The sequence below is a fragment of the Hyperoodon ampullatus genome (assembly GCF_949752795.1).
Source record: "Hyperoodon ampullatus genome assembly, chromosome: 8".
In the NCBI taxonomy this organism is placed as follows: domain Eukaryota; kingdom Metazoa; phylum Chordata; class Mammalia; order Artiodactyla; family Ziphiidae; genus Hyperoodon; species Hyperoodon ampullatus.
In genome coordinates this window covers 58496670-58517953 of record NC_136921.1, presented here as the reverse complement: position 1 = coordinate 58517953, position 21284 = coordinate 58496670, and the positions used below count along the sequence as shown (strand labels likewise).

The following is a 21284-nucleotide window of genomic DNA, read 5'->3' as shown; positions in this document are numbered from 1 at the left end:
CAAACAGACATTCTGTTATATGACACCGAAGCACACAGTACTTTCATTTTTATAAATTATATTTGCTTATTTATATTTATTTGCTTTACTGTACTATGCACTGTTTTTCACTGGACTGGGTAATGTCTGTATTCTTTAGTAAAACTCGATGAGAAGAGCCATGTGTCTTTGGTTTATTTCTCTATCCTCAGAGCTTAGTATAGTGGTTGGTAAGGAATAAGTTGTTGACTGATACAATAATAAAAAAGCAGTCCTATTATAAAATTTTATATTACTCCTCACTATTGCATTTCTTGCATTGCTACTATTACTTTATTTTAGAGGTTTTTTAAAGTGGTTATTTTTTATGTTAATAAAACTCCTGTGTCTTTTGGAGTGGAAAAAAGTGAAGCCATGGTGGTCACACAAAGGTGTATTAGATAAACAAGTATAAGGAACACTGATTTAGGATGAAGTCAATCTATGTAAAACATCAAATCAACTCTCACGAAAATCTACATTCTTTCCTATTTGTTATATGTTGTATGTGCTTTTTCCAGTGTCATTACTGTCTTCACTTTCTTGACAAATGCTATAAAATTAAGTCATACTATCAGTACAGTGAAAGAGGAAACAAAGAAGGTTAATAAAAGAGAGAAAAATATTGCCAAAAAATTTGTCATGCTTCAAGCTAAAACTAAGATTACAATATAAAAATTGAAAAGCTGCATTTGTTAGGATTGCTCTTGGATGCAAATTAAAATTTAACTAGAATGTGTTAAATCTATAGATTTTCTTTCTCCCTTTTCAACTACCACCTTTACCAGGTTATATTTTGTCTTATGCTTGATGTTAAGGCCCCATTGTTAGAGCACACTTGATATATCCTCAGAGAGTATGTTTACACCTAAGGAAAGAGAAGGGGATAGGAGAAAACCTTTTTCTTGCTAGACTCTATTGTTTTATTTGGGGAGAGAAAGGTCTTTGTGTTAATCCCTTTGTTTTTTTCTTAGCCAGAAATGGGTTACATGCCCATCCTTAGATCAGTCAATAGCCAAAGGGAAGAGAATATCTTGACATATTTAGACAAGTTATGTTTCATCAGCTGGGCTAGGATAAGGTCCCAGACCAAATAGTATACTCTGAATATCTGAACAAACTGAATTTCTATTAGTACTAGGGATGATTTGAGATGAATTTTGAAGAGATAATATGACATCTTTGGTATCTCTCTCACATATCCTATGTTCAATATACCAGGAATTCTGTTACCTTTGGCTTCAAACTACATTTATGCTTTACCTACTTCTCACAATTTTCATTGCTACCACCCTAGTCTGAGTCGTTGTCATTCTTACCAACATTTCTGGATTGTGGTTTACCATCTTCTACCTTGTTATTCCTACAGTCTATTCTTCATGTAGTGGCCTAATGATCCTTCCAAAATGTAAGTAGCTGTTACTGCTTTGCTCAGAACTCACCAGTAGGTCCCCTTTCATTCTGTTTAAAAGCTTACAACAAACCTAGAGTGGTGTTATTTCCTCCACTTAACAGATAAGGAAACTGAGTCAGCAAATTAAAATATATTACTCTATCATTAACATGATATGTGGGAGAGTTAGGTTTCTCTAAACTCCAAAGATTATGCTATATTATGTGTCTGTGTATGTATGTGTGTGTGTTATGTAACATGTTTACATATACATACACACATATATATAGTGTTAAGCATTACAGAAATTAATTACCAAAAATATCAAGCATATAAGAAAACAGTTTTAACAGTTTTAGCATAAAATTATAATAAAAATGTAAAGATTAGAGCTATAATGAGAGAATAAACAATAATGAGAAAATGCTGGGAAAATTAGGAAAAGTTTTTAAAAATTTTTGAGTTGGGTCTGACTTCCCCCGTACATTCTCTTACCTACCACTACATGCCCATGGACACTTGCCAGTACATATTAAGAATGTTGAGGGAAGGTATAATTTTGTTTAGTTCCAAGAACAAAACACAGCACTCAGTTTAGTGTGTCCACATCATACCTGTAAATTTGAATATAAAAATGTCCTCTTCTAATGTGATGATATTTTTTAAATCTCTTTTTCATTTGTACTTTACAATTAAGCAATAAATCATTATTCCCTCAGTGGGAAAAAAAAAGAGCAATTGTTGGACTATGAATAATTATTCTGATGGTAGGAACAAATATAATTTGAATGTTATGAAATATCATAGATACGTAGGAAATGGGTTTGTTTTGAATAAAGAATTTCTTCCCGTCATATTTATAATAAGTCCAACACTTCATTTTATTGTAGACAACATCTTGTGCCTGGCCTATTATCGATTCATGCAGTTCAATTTAACAGGCCTCTTGCTGCTAACTAGTTGCTCTGTAGTTTTCTTTTGCATTCTATTAAAATCTAGTCTATGCCCTCAAGTTGTTATTCCAGACCTTCTTAAGTATCTTTTGTACAGTCATCTTAGCATATAACTATACTTAACTTCTCTCTAGGATGATTGAGGACATCAGGCAAAGAAACCCCAAGTACTTCACTTTTTTGTCAGTTTATTCAATGAACACTCCTCGAGTGCTATGCACTGGGAACCAGGTCATGTAAGGACATCTCTGTCTCCTCCTCAGCCTTTAATTCAGTACATCTTGACAAAATAGGACTACTGGCTATGTGAAAGACACAAGTGGACACTGTAAAGTGTGATGGTATAAATAAGATGTAGCTTCTGTTCACAACAGGTTTTCTGTTTAAACTTTTAGTTTAAACAAGTACAGAGCTTCAGTTAAAAAAATAGTCTCATAATGTAAAGTAAGACTAATTTGGGGGGCATAAGAACACTAGATTGATATAACTCAAGCTTAAATCTCATATCTAAATTTCATGTTAAAGTGAAAATTTTCATACAGCTATTATAAAATTACATTAAATTTTCAGAAAAAGGATATAGCATATGATTATAGTAGATAGTAAAAGTGAGGGTAGTAGCAGCAGTGGTGGTGATTATGAGAGTCTTTATTGAGGAAACCTGAAGGAGAAACATTTCTGAGATGGAGTGGGAATATTTTATATGAAGAATAGAATAATTAAAAAATTGGTAGTGGCAAAGCAAAGGCCACTGCCAAGAACAAAAGTATATAAGGTACATGTAGGGAAGAGTAGGTAATGTAGCTCAAAGATAAGTTGGGACCATAAAATTGGCAATGGGATTCCCCACATTTTAAAACTTCATCCCCAGTTTACCAAGTGAAACATAAACTGGTCCTGGACCCTCTCTCCTAACCCTTCCCTCTGGCCCCAAACAATCCACATAAGCAAAGATCAAAAGTATAATGAGAGTTTATTGAAGTTGTAGCAGTCTTTAAATTAAGTAATTCTTAGACATGGTTCTTTATTATCCAAGGGAGAGTGTTATAGAGGAGGGGGAAGGTTCTTTCTCGGTCCTCAAACCAAGAAATGGAGAGACTTAGAGGCAAATATATGTGGGAAGCTAAAATAAATAGAAAAGAGCAGTAAATGGAAAAACTGTGTGACTTTTTCATGGCAAGACCTCAGGCCACAAGGAGTCAGATCAAAGTTGGAAAGAGGGAAGAAGATTTTAAAATAGATATGAGATTTAAGTTTGGATTTAGAAAGATCTAGTCTTTTTTGCATGAGAATGAATCTTAACAATATCATTCTGTTTGTAAATACAATTCTCTTGGAGGTCATGGATTCTTCCTGAGATAGCAAATTCTGGAGAAGAGATATTTAGTAGAGTATAAATAGAATCAGGAGTTGGATAAGTATAAAGTCATTCCTACTTATTCCAAAAGAGTACAGGCTCTTCAATAAATCATGGTAGTAGATGAAATTATCCAAGGAAAAAGAAGTCTAAGGACAAAAATGAAGAATGTTTGCAGTTAGGAGATAATATGATTAAGAGGAGAAAAAAGAAAATTAACAATAAGGCAAAAGAAATAAAGAGGAAAAAAGCCATTTCAAGTCCTCAGGAAATCACTGTATCGTAGAAATCAAGGGAAGAGTTTTAGGAAGAAGAATGTGCCTGCAGGAAAGAGATTAGGAGAGAGAAAAGCAGAAAACAACATGCAATTGATGATCAGGATGACATATTTAATTGTTATGAATTTCAGGAAACTGGCAAGAGCAGAAGCCAAATATAAAGAATTAATAAGTGAAAGATAATTAGAAAGTAGAGCCAGCATATTTAGACTACAGTGACAGAAACTTTGACAATGAAAGAAAAGAAAAAATAGAAAGTTTATTGAGAATGTAGTAGAGCACACAGAAAGTTTTTCTTAGTATGGGCACATATTCATAGGCAGAGGAGTGGAAGAAAATGCATGTAAAGAGAAGATAGATTCCAAGGAGTGTAGGAGGAGCCTTGTCAAGGAAGAAGCAATAGAATGGAACAGGAAGAATGGAGGACAGATAGCAGATAGATAAGATTTTCGTCTTAAATCGGGTATTTCGGGACTTCCCTGGTGGCGCAGTGGTTAAGAATCTGCCTGCCAATTCAGGGGACACGGGTTTGATCCCTGGTCCAGGAAGATCCCACATGCCATGGAACAACTAAGCCTGTGCCCCACAGCTACTGAGCCTGCACTCTAGAGTCCACGAGCCACAACTGCTGAGCCCACGTGCCACAACTACTGAAGCCTGTGCGCCTAGAGCCCGTGCTCCACAACAAGAGAAGCCACCGCAATGAGACGCCCGCACACCACAACGCAGAGTAGCCCCTGCTCTCTGCACTAGAGAAAGCCTGCGCACAGCAACGAAGACCCAACACAGCCAAAAATAAATAAATAAATAGTTTTTAAAAATCAGGTTATCTCTAAAAAAACAGATCCTGGAATGAGAATTCAAGTCAGAAGAAGCCAGATAGAAAGGGTCCAAGCAAAGGATCAACTGTGAGCAAAGTCCAGACCTCAGACATGCCTTTTAAAGCTTTGGAGGGTAAACCTCACTTAGCAAGGGAGCTTGACTTTGAACTCCCACCCAGTTATTCACTGGATAAGGGCAACAACCCTGGGGAGACATACACTCCCAAGATTTCTGGCTCTCAGCACTACTTGTGAAAGAAGAGATTCTAGTAACTGTCCTCTGAAGAAAGTTGGCTATGTGAACTACTAAAAACAAAAGGACACAGGAGCTGGGCACTGGAGTACACAGAAATAGGAAACAAGATCTGAGGATGTCTAAGTGCAGCACCAACAGTGTCCACTATGGTTTGGAAGCCCAGCTTGGACATTTCCTACCTTTGGGATCTTTTGAAGTATCTTGATCTCAAATGCTTATATCATTTTTGGTTATTGGGAAGATTAAATGAGGTAAATTTAAATGGGAGGATTAAATTCGGGAAAGTTCTCTTCTCTTTTTGGAGATGAAGTGAAAGAGATAGAGTATAGCAATAGAACATATTTTAGTGGTTAAAATTAGTGAAATTGAAGAAACTCATAGATGATATGAGTAGAGTTAGCAGCTTTAAATGAATAAGTAAATTTTGGTGTAACTATTGTGGTGAATAGAATATGAATAAAGTACAATACGAATAAAAGGATTCCAAGCAACATGACTGCAGCTGGAATGGATTTCTAGAATCTAATGGGGTATTTATATGACCTTGAGTAATAGTGCTCAGCAACTTAGCAGTAGCAAAATAATGGGGAAAAATGGGCCAAACAAGGAGCAGGTGGTGACAGATTCAAAGTTGGCAATTTTAAGGGAATAACTATGAGTTGCTAATCAGGAGGTGAGGTCTAGAAATCAGTGATGAAATGGAGGGAAACCAAGAACAGATCAGAGTAATGTAAGGCAGAGGCAAAAGAGAGATGAAGGTCCCTGGAACAGATAAGATGAGGAACCAGGAACTGGGATGTTCATAGGATCAACAACATGAGCCATAAAGTCCCTAAGTATGTCTGCTAGAAGGGAGAAGATGGCAAAGTTGTCAGAGATTAGTAAAGCAGTTAAATGGATTTGGTGGTTAATTGTGATAGAGTGACTATGTGATGGTAAGGGAAAATGGAATCTACAAATTCATAATGTGAATGTTTTGAAATAAGTGCATATAACCTCAGAGAAAGTTTGGGGTTTTTTTTACTTAAATCTACTTCACTTTTATTCTGGACACGATGGCATCTATTTCCTCAGGCATCTCATTGCAGTAACTGTTCTTTTCTATTCCATCATCTTTAACTTATTACTTTCAATGAAGCCTTTCCCTTTGCTTTCAAATAAGCTCGGATCCCTCTTATTTGAAAAGAAAAATACTGTCTTATTTCTCTCTGCATGTTTACTTCTCAACTTCTTAGAATAGAAGTAAATCTCTCCTCACTTAACTTCTGAAATGAATTTTCAGCTTTAGTTCTTTCCAGGAATTTCTAAATTTATCCATAGCCAAATCCAGATTTTGTTTTCCAGAATTTTTTTCACACCCCTTGCCTTCTCCTTGACATTTCTCCATCATTTATCCACTCAAGAGTTTATTTTTTCTGTTACCTTCTTTAACTCTGAGTTTTCTTGTTCTCTTTGACCCCTTCCATGTATTTCCTCTGATCATTGTATTTCTCTTCTGAGCATCTTTCTCCTCACTTAAAGCTCTATATGCTATTTTCTCTCTTGCTATATTTATCTTTTAAACATATTTTCATGTTTCTGACATTAATCACTACATTACATCCAATATTTCATCGTTATTCCTTTAATGATATTTACAATTTCCTTTAGAAATGATTTATTTGAACATCCAACTGTCACTGAAACTTACCATGTCCTCCTAGTTTTCATCTACTGACTTTCTTTCCTAACCATGGCGTCTCTTTTTGTGTTATCATGGTTCTTTCGTCCTGACAAGATTGAAACTTACTTCAGACTTTCCATAGGTTTTCATCACCTATTTCCATCTGTCTGTAAATCCTGTCATTCCTTATCTCCAGCGGTCTCTTAGGTTTTCCATTTCTCTCCATTGTGACTCCAAGCTCAGCACTGACTTAGCCGGAGGATCTCAGTAAGCACTTTTGATTTATTAATTTTGAGCCCCCCAAACAAGATTTACATTTCATCCCACAGAACAAGAAATCTTTGACATGTATAACAGTATTTTAAATAGTGTTTCTGTCTTCACTTCTTCTTAAAAACTTTTCTTCAATATTAATTGTCACATGGATAGATATTTTTCAGGATTCATAGTTAAGAATTGATATACCTTTTCAAATATTAGGTTTATTTTCAGGAAATGTTTATTGCTGCTTGGAAACATTAGTGATATGTGTCTTCTAATACCTTATATACATGTTTACTGATGAGTTTGGGGTGGGGGCAAGGGCTTATAAATGACGACTGTATGTAAAAATTTGAATAACTTTTACCTGGTAATCAAACACTGATTTCCAGGTAATATTACATAGACATTTAAGTGTCAAAATTCATATCATAGGAATAAAGTACAGCATTTTAATATTCTGTTTGATGTAAAAACATGGCAGGTGGTATTGCCAAGAGAAAAGGTGAACCATAATGGAGTAAATTAGCTGATCCAAGATATAAATGTCCCTTGAAAAGTGGGCATGAAGCCTGTTTTTGAGCAATGGAGACTTGAGGTCTTTTAAAATGTAGCCATATGCAAAATAGAAAGTGTATATGAATTTAGTTCAGCTTGAAAATTCAGTTTCTCCCCTCTGTTGACTTCTTTATTTTTTTGGTAAGGCCTCACCCTCTTTAAAAAAATTAAAATGTAATCTCTTTATGCTAAAAAGTCATTTTCTACCTACAATTAAAAAAAAAAAGATGCATAGAAAGTCACAGTATGATACCGAAGAAGTTGGTTAACCTCCCATGATGTATGATCTCTAAGTGAAATGCAAATACTCTGTGATTTTTTTTTTCTTGTTAGGCAGTAGGATCTACATTGCCTCTCTTAATTTAGCTTTATATCTCTGCAACCATAAATAACTTTCTGAAAAGTGTTTCTTTCCATGGCAAAGATTCAGCTTTACATGGTATTTTGGTGTTCAAAAAGTACATATTGTTAAATGGTCTTTCATTGACTATATATACATATATGCTTTTGGAATATGCTCAGTAATATACAGAAGGTCTTGAATGACAGTTTAACATCTGTTGAGATAGCAAAAGTATAGCATAGCTTAACACCATCTCCTAAAGTATCAATGTATCTTGCATCTGAAGATGAGGTAACATATAAAAAAGAAGGAATTAAATTTGATATGCGATAGAAATAGTGGTGGAATCAGGGTGATAGTTTATGATATTAATATACCATGATGGCCAAGTAATTAAAAAATACCACAATTATTCCCCAAATCACAGCCACCTTTTTCTACAGGTCTCTGAGGCATACAAATTATAAGGACAAATGAAAGAAAAGTGCGATACTATTTTTCACTAGGAATTTTCCAAAAAATTCTACTGTAGACATTCTTCTTTCAAAGATAGTTAGGTCTTATCTACTTTTTTCCAGTATGCTTTGTTCTCATTTCTTAACCTCTAAACATAAACCTTGGACCTTACCTCTCCCGCTAAAATGAGAAAAGAAGGACTAGAAATTATCAAAAATGCCCTGGGCTATCACTGCAGCTCTGAGCTGGTGGAGGAGAAAGAGAACCCAGAAAGGTCATGCCACTTCCCATTGTAAGAGGGAGCCCCTGGCCCTGACCACCAAAGCTATGTCGAATGGAGACCAGCAATAGCCACACAAAACTGTAAGACCTTTTCTTAATTTCTTAAGGGATCTGACCAATAAAAATGTGGTAAAGGGTAAAAGAGAAGTTTAAGATATTCCTTTCTCTATTTGCCTATAGAAATCTCCTCAGTGTGTTTTGACATGGGATATCCAGGATAGGTTGCATATGACTGATATATAAGATGGTTTGGGGTTCAGGAAACAAATTAAAATTTTCTGTATAATATTTTAAGAATTCCTGATCAACTCATGAGCACTATGAATCTAGGCCCTAGGCATCTATCTCAGTGTTAAATATTTCATAGGAAAATTCATAGATTATAGGGAAACATCAAATATTATATACTGAAAATACCAAAAGTGAATAAAAGATGGACCACTCAGGAAAACCATTGTTAAACCATGTAAATAGCAAACGAATATCATATATGTACACATAAATGTATATGTATATGTACATATTTATTGAAAGGATGGGCAAGGAGGCTGGGTGTAAACAGATACATAAAATAAGGAATTAAAAGTATAATATGGGGTGATAAGCCTAACATGCTATGGAATTACAGATGCCAAAGAAATTTTTCTTTCTAAAGCCTTTTTCTCCATACTTCTCCAGTGTTGGCTGGGTACACACATAATAATTGTTTTATATAATTACTTCATATTGGAAAGTAATGAGTCAAGAAGGAATCTAATGTAAAACTTAAGAATAACAAAAACCAGAACAAGGCCTGAAGAACAAATGATAACTTAAAAATATTTTTTAAGCTTAAACGTAAGGAGAGAACAACCCAGATGGCCTGTATGTTTATTTTGCTTCAAAGGAAAGGTTTATTTCTGAAGTTGTTTGTAGGAATAATAACTTCTCTCACCACAGCACTTCCACAGTTTCAGTGTTGAAGCCCCTACTTTCATGTCATATAGAGACTTACAACTAGCAAGTTTTAAGCATTGCTGGTAGCATTTTTCTCAGGTAATTCTTTACTTACCCATCTGCCTCTGCCATTAAACAGTGACTTTCATAAGTGTCACTAAGTCCAATTCATTTCATATTATCAGTTCCTAGCACTTAATAGGTACCTAATTAATATTTGTTGAATGAGTGCATGACTGCAATGAAAGTATACATTTGAGAATCATCCACTGAACCACTGTCAAAAACAAAAAAATTAGAAAGTAGTATTCAAGGTTCTACTGTCTCTAGACTCTCTTCCTTTTAGCAGAGTGTTCTGCTATCTGTGGTTGAGTTCTTTTATATTGCAGGAGCCTCTAAGCAATTCAGGGCTTGAAAAGTGATTTGGGATTGTCATGTAATACTTTCTCAAAACAAAAACTGCACAGAAATGAAGAAAAAGGAAATGTGAAGAAGCCCTCACAGGAATAGAGGAATACACTGTATTCCTCATAGGCGATGAAGGATGTCAATTAACGTATTCATGAAATGTATTCAGACTTTGACAGTACTATATTATTTTCCCTGTGCTTTAGCCTGAAGATGGAGACATTGACACTTTGGCCTACAAGGTATTCAATTAATATGTGTTTTAAGTGATTCTAGTGAAACTGCTAAGTTACTATTCCTTATATATAAAATATATGTTATATGTATATAATATATATAAAAGCCTACAGGGCTTCTGTTTTTTGTTTTTCTTATTTTTACAGATAAACTAACACACTGTTGACCTCCACTCTCGCAGAGGACACAATGACATTCTTGATTCTCTTTTCAACCAAGGCAACTGCCTACATAAGAGAATTATGTGATCTTCATTTTTGTGCCAGCATGGCAATTTTTGGTTATTTCAGGTTTTCTCTAGCATATCTGATAAGTATCTATTTCATACTCTCTTAGGTAAAGGATAGGAATAGGAAGAAATAGCAAATTTATTGTAAAAACTGCAACCCAGATCTATGCTCCAGAGAAACAGTTTATCAGTCAAAAAAACCTTAAATTAAAAGAAAATGATTGATTCAAATTAGTGGCTTTTCACTATTGTTCATATATTTAAAATATAAGAATCATATTTGATACTATTTCTTTAACAATTTAGACACGTTCATTCTTCTCTTTCTTGCCCATACTCCTTTACTCTTTCCCCACCAACTTTGGAGCTTAGTTTTCATGTTGACCTTATTTCCCCAAAAATATTTATTTGAAATTATTCAAGGACATTTATAATACATTGAAAGTATATTTTTCAGCTTGATTCTGACTAATTGTGACATAAAAACATTTGTTTTCCTTTATAAGAGCACCTGTGTGTAAACTAATTCTGACATCAGTACAGTTGTCATATGGTAAGTTTAAAAACTCTTGGGGACCAGTATGTGTATGCTAGGCCTTTGGAAACTCCAGCACTACCAAATGGAGTCTTCTACCTATTAACCAAATGGCAATAATTAATTGGAAGTTAGCTTGTGATATGTATTCTTTGCACATGTTCCTGCCAAGAACTTCTGTGTCTAATTAAGACAATAGGGATATTTGTGTTATGATGATTTCTGATAGTATTTCTATAATCCTTCAAACCACTTTTGAATGTCTTTTTTAAATTTTCTGTTTTTAAATTCTGTAACTATAAGCTTCTGTAAATAAGAGAATTTTCAGTGTAGAACAAATTATTATCCAGAGAAATGTCGATCATACAATACAGCATTTGATTTTGACAATTTTGAAAATTTCTGGATCTGGGATAGCCTTGGAAAGTATTTTCAGGGCTAGATTAACCAAGCTAACACTCTAAAGGCAATTTTCTTGGCTATATCATACAATCCAACAAACACTCCACTACAGCAAAATTTGAACTTAAATGGGGACAACATCTATTTGAAATGCCATCACTGAATATTAATTTCCATGGAGTCTCAAAAACCAGTGAAAAAATTTTCATTTCTTCCCATTGCTGAAGATCACGTTTATATATGAGGAATCTATGTTCATTAAAGATATCCCAAGCACATCTATGTAAATTACACTCAAATTATTCCTAAGTTTCTTGCTGCAGTTTTATAAGTTAGAGAGTGTTCTTTCTCTATATTTGGTTTGTAATTCCTGAAGGTTCTCAAGGTGCTAATTCTATTCAATTCTTTACTTTCAATTTCAGTTTAAGGAGCAAATAAATGATTCTTTGCCTGACCATCATAAAACGTTGTTTCATTTTGGCAAGTGTAGAATCTTTTAGTTGTATTAAGTTGATAAATATTTTAGCCATAAAAGTGATGCTTGCAGTCAGCTTTGGCTTTACATATTGTGACAGTGTGTCAAATTACTGCTGAAAATTTGAGTAAAATCTGTATTCAAGATAGTTTTAATTTGAATATTTTTTATTCCTAATTTTGTTGCCATTCATCTAAGCCTCCTGCCTAGAAGTACTGCAAATTTCAAAAAAATAGGAACTACTAGGGGAAAAAAGAAAGAGACTTGTTTTTAATACTAAGACCTTTTTCATGTTTTGTTTTGTTTTTCAAGTATGGAGATCTTTGTTATATTCCTTATACTTAGGGGAAAATATCACTTGATTTAAGATTGTTATATTGTTGTATTATATTTCTATTTGGTGAGACAGCATAGAGAAGAAGATATAGCCCTGGGTTAGTAAAGCCTGAGTGCAGTTCCCCTATCAGCCATGTGACTGTGGATCATTAACTTCCTGAACTGCAGTTTCCAAAGTTGTGAGAATTAAATATGTTAAATGGCTGATTTGACCTACTCACTCGGTATAATATTTTTATTAGTCATTTAGTACATTTGAAAGATTACTATTAAACAAAAGGTATATTATACCCATTGCCTTCCACATTTGAACTCTGGAGTGTATTAAAAGTAGATGACAATGGGCTTCCTTGGTGGCGCAGTGGTCGAGAGCCCGCCTGCCGATGCAGGGGACACGGGTTCGTGCCCCAGTGTGGGAGGATCCCACATGCCGCGGAGCGGCTGGGCCCGTGAGCCATGGCTGCTGAGCCTGCACGTCCAGAGCCTGTGCTCCGCAATGGGAGAGTCCACAGCAGTGAGAGGCCTGCATACCGCAAAATAAATAAATAAATAAATAAATAAAAATAAAGTAGATGACAAGAATCAGATTGAATAAATAAGCACGGGTCTGTCTTGGCTCCCAAAATGCCTCCTTCACAGTGTAACATCCCTGTCATCTTAACAAATGACTGACTTGTCATTTTAATGTTATTAGTAATGCTAAAATTTCTCCTTGAAAAGGTAAATGAAGCAACACATTTTACCTCTCAGTTAAAATAGTGTTTTTATTTTTAATAATTTTTTAATGCAATGTCCCTTAAAGATTTAAAAATCGTAATTTTAATAGAAATATAGATATTTTTGTGCCTGCATCAACCTAGATCTAACCAATATTAGTTGGATTTCTTTTTTTTTTTTTTTTTTTTTTTTTTTTTTGTGGTACGTGGGCCTCTCACTGTTGTGGCCTCTCCCTTTGCGGAGCACAGGCTCTGGACGTGCAGGCTCAGTGGCCATGGCTCATGGGCCCAGCCGCTCCGTGGCATGTGGGATCTTCCTGGACCAGGGCACGAACCCATGTCCCCTGCATCGGCAGGTGGACTCTCAACCACTGCACCACCAGGGAAGACCTAGTTGGATTTCTTGCTACAAAGTTTTCCCCTTTTGATTTATAGAGCTTGTAAATATGAATGAAAGTTTCTTCAGGATTAATATACTTGGGATTCCAGCCACACCTCATATTTGTCTGGGTGTAAAAGTCCAATACATTTATTTTGTACAGCATTTTCAGGGGGGAAAAATCAACTTTTAAAATAAATCAAAACAATATGCATAAAGGAAATACATATTTTATGTAGTTTATCATTTTTCATGGATAAATAATACAAAATATGAATGTAGGTCTTTGCTTTTCCTATGTGCAGTCTCACTTTCTCTTCTTGTGTATGATTGCTGTTATATATGTATTCAAATATGCACAGAATACACACTCATTTTTACCTGAATGAATCAATAATTGCCATATTTTTCTAAACTTTAGTCATTGCTGTTATCTGACAGCTGAATAAAACTTCGCTGGGCATAACTTCAAAAGAATAGATCTGATTTACCTGAAAGCATGAATTTCTGTACTGTAATATAAATACTATTTTTATTGAATGAATAGGTGAAAGAAACATGGATTATGTACCTTCTGTTTTTTAACATTTCATTTTTTGACATGTTATATCTCAGCATACTGTGGATTTTCTTTCTTCTATATTTTATTTTCTTCCACAGTCCTTCCACATTACGTTAAAAGATTACTAAAATAAGAATGTCTGCTTTGTAGAAATTCATGTTTTAAGATGCCTTCACAAGATGATTTATAAAGTTGAATAGCCATTTAGCAATCTAAGTGGACAGAATTGAAAGTTATAATGCATTCATATATACATTCATAAATTACCTAGTGCTATAGGTATAATAGTGAATAAGAAAAAAGATCACTGTCCTCACTGAGCTTAAAGTCTAATGGGGGCAAAAAATATTAATAAAAAGTAACTTTGTAAGAAACACAAGTGTAAATTTGCCACTCTAATTCATGCTATGAAGCAGAGTATATGGTGCAATAATCAGAGAGAACACAGAAGGCTTCTTGAGGGAAATGTTTGATATATTAAAAAAACAGAAGGAATTAAGCAAGTAGATTGAAAAAAAGCATTTCAGATAGGGAGCAGCACGTACAAAAGGTATTTTGGAAATTCTTCCTTGTGATTTCTATGAATGGTTAAATTTTTTTATAATAAAAATTATTTTATTGCAAACAATACACACATATATTGATTTTTAAATGGTATTATTTCCTGTTAGTATGAATGGTATTGCTGTTGTTATTAATAATATGCAGTTTTGTGTTTATCTGCATTTATCTACAATTTAATTTCAGCTACTTGTTCTGGACTGAATGGGGACAGATGCCATCCATTGGAAAGGCTCGTTTAGATGGCTCAGAGAAGGTTGTCCTCGTAAGCATGGGAATAGCATGGCCAAATGGCATCTCCATTGACTATGAGGTCTGTTGGATTTCTTAAGTATTGAAAGTGCATTAACTGCCAACTTGCATTAGTCTACTTTTAGTATCTCTTATTTTCTTTATAAAACAATCAAAAACAGCTTGTAATATTACTTTTCAATCAACCTTAGGAAAATAAATTGTATTGGTGTGATGCTCGTACAGACAAGATAGAAAGAATTGACCTTGAGACTGGCGGGAATCGTGAGATGGTGCTGTCAGGGAGCAATGTGGATATGTTTTCAGTTGCAGTCTTTGGGGCTTACATCTACTGGTCTGACAGGTAATTTATTTTTTCATAAGTATTTGAGTCTCAAAATGTTATTTTCGTGCCAATTGCTTTACCCTTGTAGGATTAGCTATTCCTTAGCAGGGTCACAGAAAGGATCTCACAAAACCATGTAATTTCCACAGAAGAGGCAGTCACTCTTGCTATTCCAGGCTCAACCCTTTCAATGTCACAGACTAATGTTGGTTTCTTTCCCAACTGCTGGGCCATCTGTTACCTTCAGCTTAAATAACTGGCTTGATTTGGATTAAAGATTGTTGATCACATATGTTCAATTTCTTGGCAGAGCACATGCCAACGGGTCCATCAGAAGGGGCCACAAGAATGATGCCACAGAAACCGTAACCATGAGAACGGGTCTTGGAGTCAACCTGAAGGAGGTTAAAATCTTTAACCGAGTAAGAGAGAAAGGTCAGCACTCTTGTATGATAAATACGTTTTATGATATTTCTTTCTCTTATTTTTTTTGACTTTTATTTATCAAACTTGTTAGGGATTAATTCTTATATGAGTCCAAAACCTCAAGACCCTATTTTTTTACATCTAATTTCCTACAAAAATCATATAGTAGCCTAATGAAATGAATATATAATAGTTCATGGATAGTTTTGCCTAGGACAGTGCATGTATATGGACATGTTATATACCTGGTATGGCTTCAGTTTAGGTTTAGACTAAGTAATATAGAACACTTGATAAATATACATATTCAATGAAGTACACAAAGCACAATTAGGATATTAGAGAGTAAAAAGCAGCCAAAATTTTTTTTATTATATATAATATATATATATATTTTTTAATAGTCACACACTTTATTTAGAACTAACTAAATATGCCACATTACTTGGCCCAAAAGGTTGTTTTCATGTCAGATTATATTTTAATACATAAAGTGATGATGGCTCCAGAAGGTTTCTATTAGTGTGAAATAAGTCCAGAGTCATCATTTCTTTAAAATATGTGTTTTGAAACTGATATGACATGATTTAGATTTTTTTTAATATCACTTCCATTAAGATAATGTTCATTTTAAATGTCCATTAGAGTAAATTATAATTAATTTTCTTGACATCAAAGGAAGGTATAATAATTTTGGAGAGGATGATGGATTCATAGAGGAGAATTAGTCTGATGTAGAAATCTTAATATCATGTTACATCTTCACTCAAAACTGGAGTGAAAAACTTATGCCCAATATACTTAGGAAGGTAGGCACATTGGAGCCATAAATTTCTTTGATATCTTATATACTTCATAGACCTTCGTTTAAGGTACTGCATATTTCTTTTGGTGAATGCAGTTCATGTTTTGAGTGAATCAGGTACTTGTACCAAAGATTACAATATATACAACTTATTGTAATCTCAGTATCAAGTTTCAAAAGAGTTATGCACTTAACTGGCTGATTAAGGGAAATTTTTTATGCTTCTCTTTGGATGGTCAGGGGAGCAGAAGAATGTGATCTTTGAAATAAAAAAATCCCAGGTTTTAAACTGAAGTGATTAAAATTAGCAGTACTTTATAGTGTTTGGATTTATACTGACCAGTCTAAAAATTAAGCATAAAATAACCCAGAATATTCAACATTCAATTTTTAATATTTTTCTAAGAAAAAACTATCTGGAAAACAAAAGAAAAAACACAGACATACATGTGTGTATCTTCTTCTTCTTCTCCCTAGGGACCAATGTTTGTGCCAAGGACAATGGGGGATGTCAGCAACTCTGTCTTTATCGAGGAAATTCCCAGAGAACTTGTGCTTGTGCCCATGGATATCTGGCAGAGGATGGAGTTACTTGCTTAAGGCATGAAGGCTATTTGCTGTATTCAGGGAGAACAATATTAAAAAGTATACATCTTTCTGATGAAACCAATTTAAATTCACCAATAAGGCCATATGAAAATCCACATTATTTCAAGAATGTCATAGCTTTGGCTTTTGACTATAATCAAAGAAGAAAAGGTACCAACCGAATCTTCTACAGCGATGCACACTTTGGAAATATACAGCTTATTAAAGATAACTGGGAAGACAGACAAGTAATTGTTGAAAGTAAGTACAACAATTTATTTTTAAACAGTTTTGTGGAAATGAGTATCATTTGGAGTAGTAGAGAAATTAGAGTGGTAATTGCATGTAGCAATTATATTTTCCTAGAGTTTATATTCAAGAATGAGTGAAACTATAGCATCCAAACCCCCAAAAGTCAAAGAAGTAATTAACTGCTAGCATGTACAGTGTGAATATTATGATTATTAGCTTCTAATCATGGTTCAGGATATTCCTCTATAATGTTTCTTATTAATAAGTGTATTAAAATTCATGGAAAATAATTTTTCAGTATAAAACTTACTAATTTTATATTCTTCCAGTGGGTGAAATTATATCTTTAAGAATATATACCTAATTATATTCAGTGAATTTTATTTTCTCAAGTATCAGATTTTTTGTGTGCATATATATGACAGTCTTGATGAGAAAATGTTATTAAAGAAATAATCTAATATTTTAAAAATATTTTAATATTCTACAGGACAATACTTTTAATATTTTACAGGACTCAAATATAATATTATGTGAATTATCTACATATTATAATTTAGAGAAACCTCTTTCCTGTCATCCAACTTTTACAGGGACAATCTTCATATTCCTCATTCAGCATCTCTCTCTTCTCTATCTCTATGTGATTTCCATATATTCCTCACTTTTCCAATTTCAATATACTGAGGTCAATCTTTTTAAATTGCAAAATAATACATAAAGTATAAAATTTCAAGTAATATGGATTTTTAACTGAAGTTTCTGCCTCATCCGGCAACATCAATTCCATTTACTTGTAAGTGACAGCTGTCATGCCTCCAGAATTTTCTTTAGGTATGTGTATCATTTGTAATTACAAAACTGTAATGATACAATATTCACCTGCTTTTTTTCACTTACAATATATCTTAAAAAGCTTTTAAGGCTATTTAAGATAAGGCTCTATCTTATTCTTTTGAAAGCCTGTATCTATCCTATACTAAGAGCAAACCAATTTATTTAACCATTTTCTCACCGACAATCATTTAGGTTGTTTTTTTGTGTCTTATCACTACCTACAATGTCACAGTGAACATTTGTGCACATAAATATGTTTTTTCACATACGTGAATATTTCTTTAGCATAGAATTCTAGAAATAGAACTGCAAAAATCATTGTTTTATTTACTTATTTTTTAGAACTGGTCAAATTTCTCCAAAAAGACCATATCAATTTATGTTTTCATTAACTGTTTATAAAAAGATCCATTTTCCCACACTTTTGACAATGATTTTATAATTTTTATTAGCTTATGACTAATATGTAAAAAGTCAACTTATATTAATATACATTTACCTGATAACTAGCGAGATCCAGCATCTATTCATATGCTTACTCATGTGAAAAACACATCAAACTCCCTATTGTACATTGCCATCCCTTGCTAAGCCTATCACAGTTTATTTTGTTCTTTCAATATTTAATATCCTCACAATCCTTTTTGCCTATTCAAACCTGACAGCCTTTCCAAATCTGTTCAAGTGTGTACTTTCAAGCATATACAAATACACATTCTTGTTTCTTTATTCTCTAGGTTACTATACTTGTTGATAATTTCATAACAATTTGTATATTCCAGCACATGCCATTTTGGCTTCCCTGTGTGTGTGTATATATATATGAAGATGCAACTATAACTGTACTGATCATAGAGTTGAGACATTCGAGACTTACTGATTCTTTGGGTATATCCCTATGAAGTTTACATTATAATTCTCTTTGGTCCTCCCTCCATTTTCCTAGACTGACACAATTCAGAGTTGGAAGTGCTTATGTTGCATCTGTAATCTATTAACTAACTTATTCATTTTCTGTGCTCCAGATTCTTTGTCAGGTACCCTGGGTATAAAGGTGAATATGAGTCCATAGACCTTTAGAAGCCATAGTTTAAGAAGAAAACTACGTGTAAACAGACATTGAAATTTACTAGAATCTATAATATACTGAAGGCCTAGATAATAAATAATCTTTCTGGGGAAGCGTAGAGGATGCCACTGAGATGAGTTGAGGAAATGTAAGGGATCAATAGGAGTCTGTCTGTTGAGCCAGGTGGAGAAGAGGAGGAAGAATTTTAGACCAATGGTCCCCAAATGTGGTTCCTAGGGTCTCCCAATACATGTTCAAGGACTCTAAGAGATCAAAATTATTTTCATAATAATACTAGATATTTATTTGCCTTTCCACTGTGTTGACATTTGCACCAATGGTGCAAAAGCCACTGTGGCTAAATTGCTGGTACCTTAGCACTAATCAATACAGTGGCACCAAACAGTACTAGTAGTCATTGTATTTTTCACTGCCACTTAATAGCAGGAAAAAAAAAAAAAAGAGCCAGTTTCACTTAAGAATGTCCTTGAAGAAAAAGTAAAATAATTAATTTTATTAAATATTGATCCTTCAATACACATCTCTTTAATATGCTGTGTAATATTATAAAATACATATAAGGAACTCTGATGCATTCTGAAGTATAGTTGCCTGAAGGATACCATGTATTTCTGGCATTTGAGTTTATGCTTTTTTTAAGGAATATCATTTTTTACTTAAAAGAATGAGGAACAGATAAACTATGGTTATTCAAACCTGGGTGTATGGCAGACTAAATACAATGAGTCTGTCACTCCAAGGAAAATGACCTACGTTATTTATTGCAAATAATAAAAATCAAGATTTCAAGTAAAAATTAAAATGTTCAAGACTTGTATCCACCACAGTTAGCTTGATAGCTTCCCAATACTTAAAGGTTTTTCTGATGAGATGGGTAGTGATATTACTAGTGATTTGGGGTGGGGGGGGGTGTTGCATGCTGAAATTGTCAGCATTTGGAGGATATGCATAACTCAGGGAACCAATATTTTCCAAATGACGTGATAAAATCATGCCTGGGTAAATGATCCATTCAGAGTATAAGATAGACCAAAGAATTTTAATGTAATAGAATAGGAAAAGTTCATCACTATGGTTTCTGATTCCACACTGAAGCTAACCTTTAAGTAACTACCACTTGTGTTGTTGTAGCATAAAATCATATCCAGAATTATCTGAAAAGGCTGTTAAAACCCTTCTTCCTTTCCCAACTTCACTGCTGTGTGAAGCTGGATTTTCTTCACAAATTTCAACTAAAACAACACAACAGATTGGACAAAGTAGATGTGAGAATCGAGCTGTCTTCTACTAATCCAGACAGTAAACAAATTTATAAAATGATAAAATAATGCTGTCTTCTCATTTTAAAAAATACAGCTATTTTTGTAGATGTTATTTATATTAATATGCAGTCAATTCATTTTTGTTTGTTAAAATATATTAATACATATCAAAACAAATTTTTTAGTTTAAATTTCTAACACAATAGCTATAGACATAATTCATATACACAAAACTTTTGCTGGAGTCTTCAATACTTTTTAAGACTGTAAAAGTCCTCAGAACAAAAAAGATTACAAACTACTCTTCTAGACTAAAGGCTCAGAAAATTTTAAAGACATGAAAAGGCACAGGGTAGACAAGGAGGGACACATCCATTTGGTATGATTAGAACATGGGTTTCATGGCATGAATGGTGTGAGATGAGGTTATTGAGTCCTAGAGAGAAGTCCAATATTGAAGGATTTGGTCTGCCAAGATAAGAAGTACTAAAGAAAAAAAAGTTTCATTGAGATATAATGTACATACCATAAACTCCTTCATTAAAAGTGTACAGTTCAATAATTTTGGGTGTGCTACATTATTAGTATATTACATTATTAATAATTACATTATTAATTTTTAAAATTAGGTAAAAATATATAAAACATAACATTTGCCATTTCAACTTTTAATTGTACAATTCAGTGACATCAATTACATTCATGATATTGTGCAACCATCACCATCTATTTCTAAAACTTTTAAAATAAATCTATTTATTGGCTCCATTGGGTCTTCGTTGCTGCACACAGGCTTTCTCTAGTTGCAGAAGTGGGGGCTACTCCTCATTGTGGTGCATGGGCTTCTCATTGCAGTGGCTTCTCTTGTTGCGGAGCATGGGCTCTAGGCATGCAGGCTTCAGTAGTTGTGACACATGGGCTTAGTTGCTCTGCAGCATGTGGGATCTTCCCGGACCAAGGCTCAAACCCGTGTCCCCTGCATTGGCAGGTGGATTCTTAACCACTGTGCCACAGGGAAGTCCCTCCAAAACA

At 33.9% G+C, this 21284-nt stretch overlaps 1 protein-coding gene across 1 annotated transcript in view; it reads left to right on the top strand.

Annotated features, from left to right (window-relative positions):
- Nucleotides 1-21284, top strand: part of LRP1B (LDL receptor related protein 1B) — a gene marked incomplete at both ends in the record, with an annotated part of 1860945 nt that overhangs the window by 1349765 nt on the left and 489896 nt on the right. The window contains 4 exons of the mRNA XM_079710778.1: nt 14602-14728; nt 14859-15010; nt 15303-15427; nt 16701-17072. Of these exons, the coding sequence (XP_079566904.1) occupies nt 14602-14728; nt 14859-15010; nt 15303-15427; nt 16701-17072 (776 nt within the window). The remainder of the gene's footprint in view (nt 1-14601; nt 14729-14858; nt 15011-15302; nt 15428-16700; nt 17073-21284) is intronic.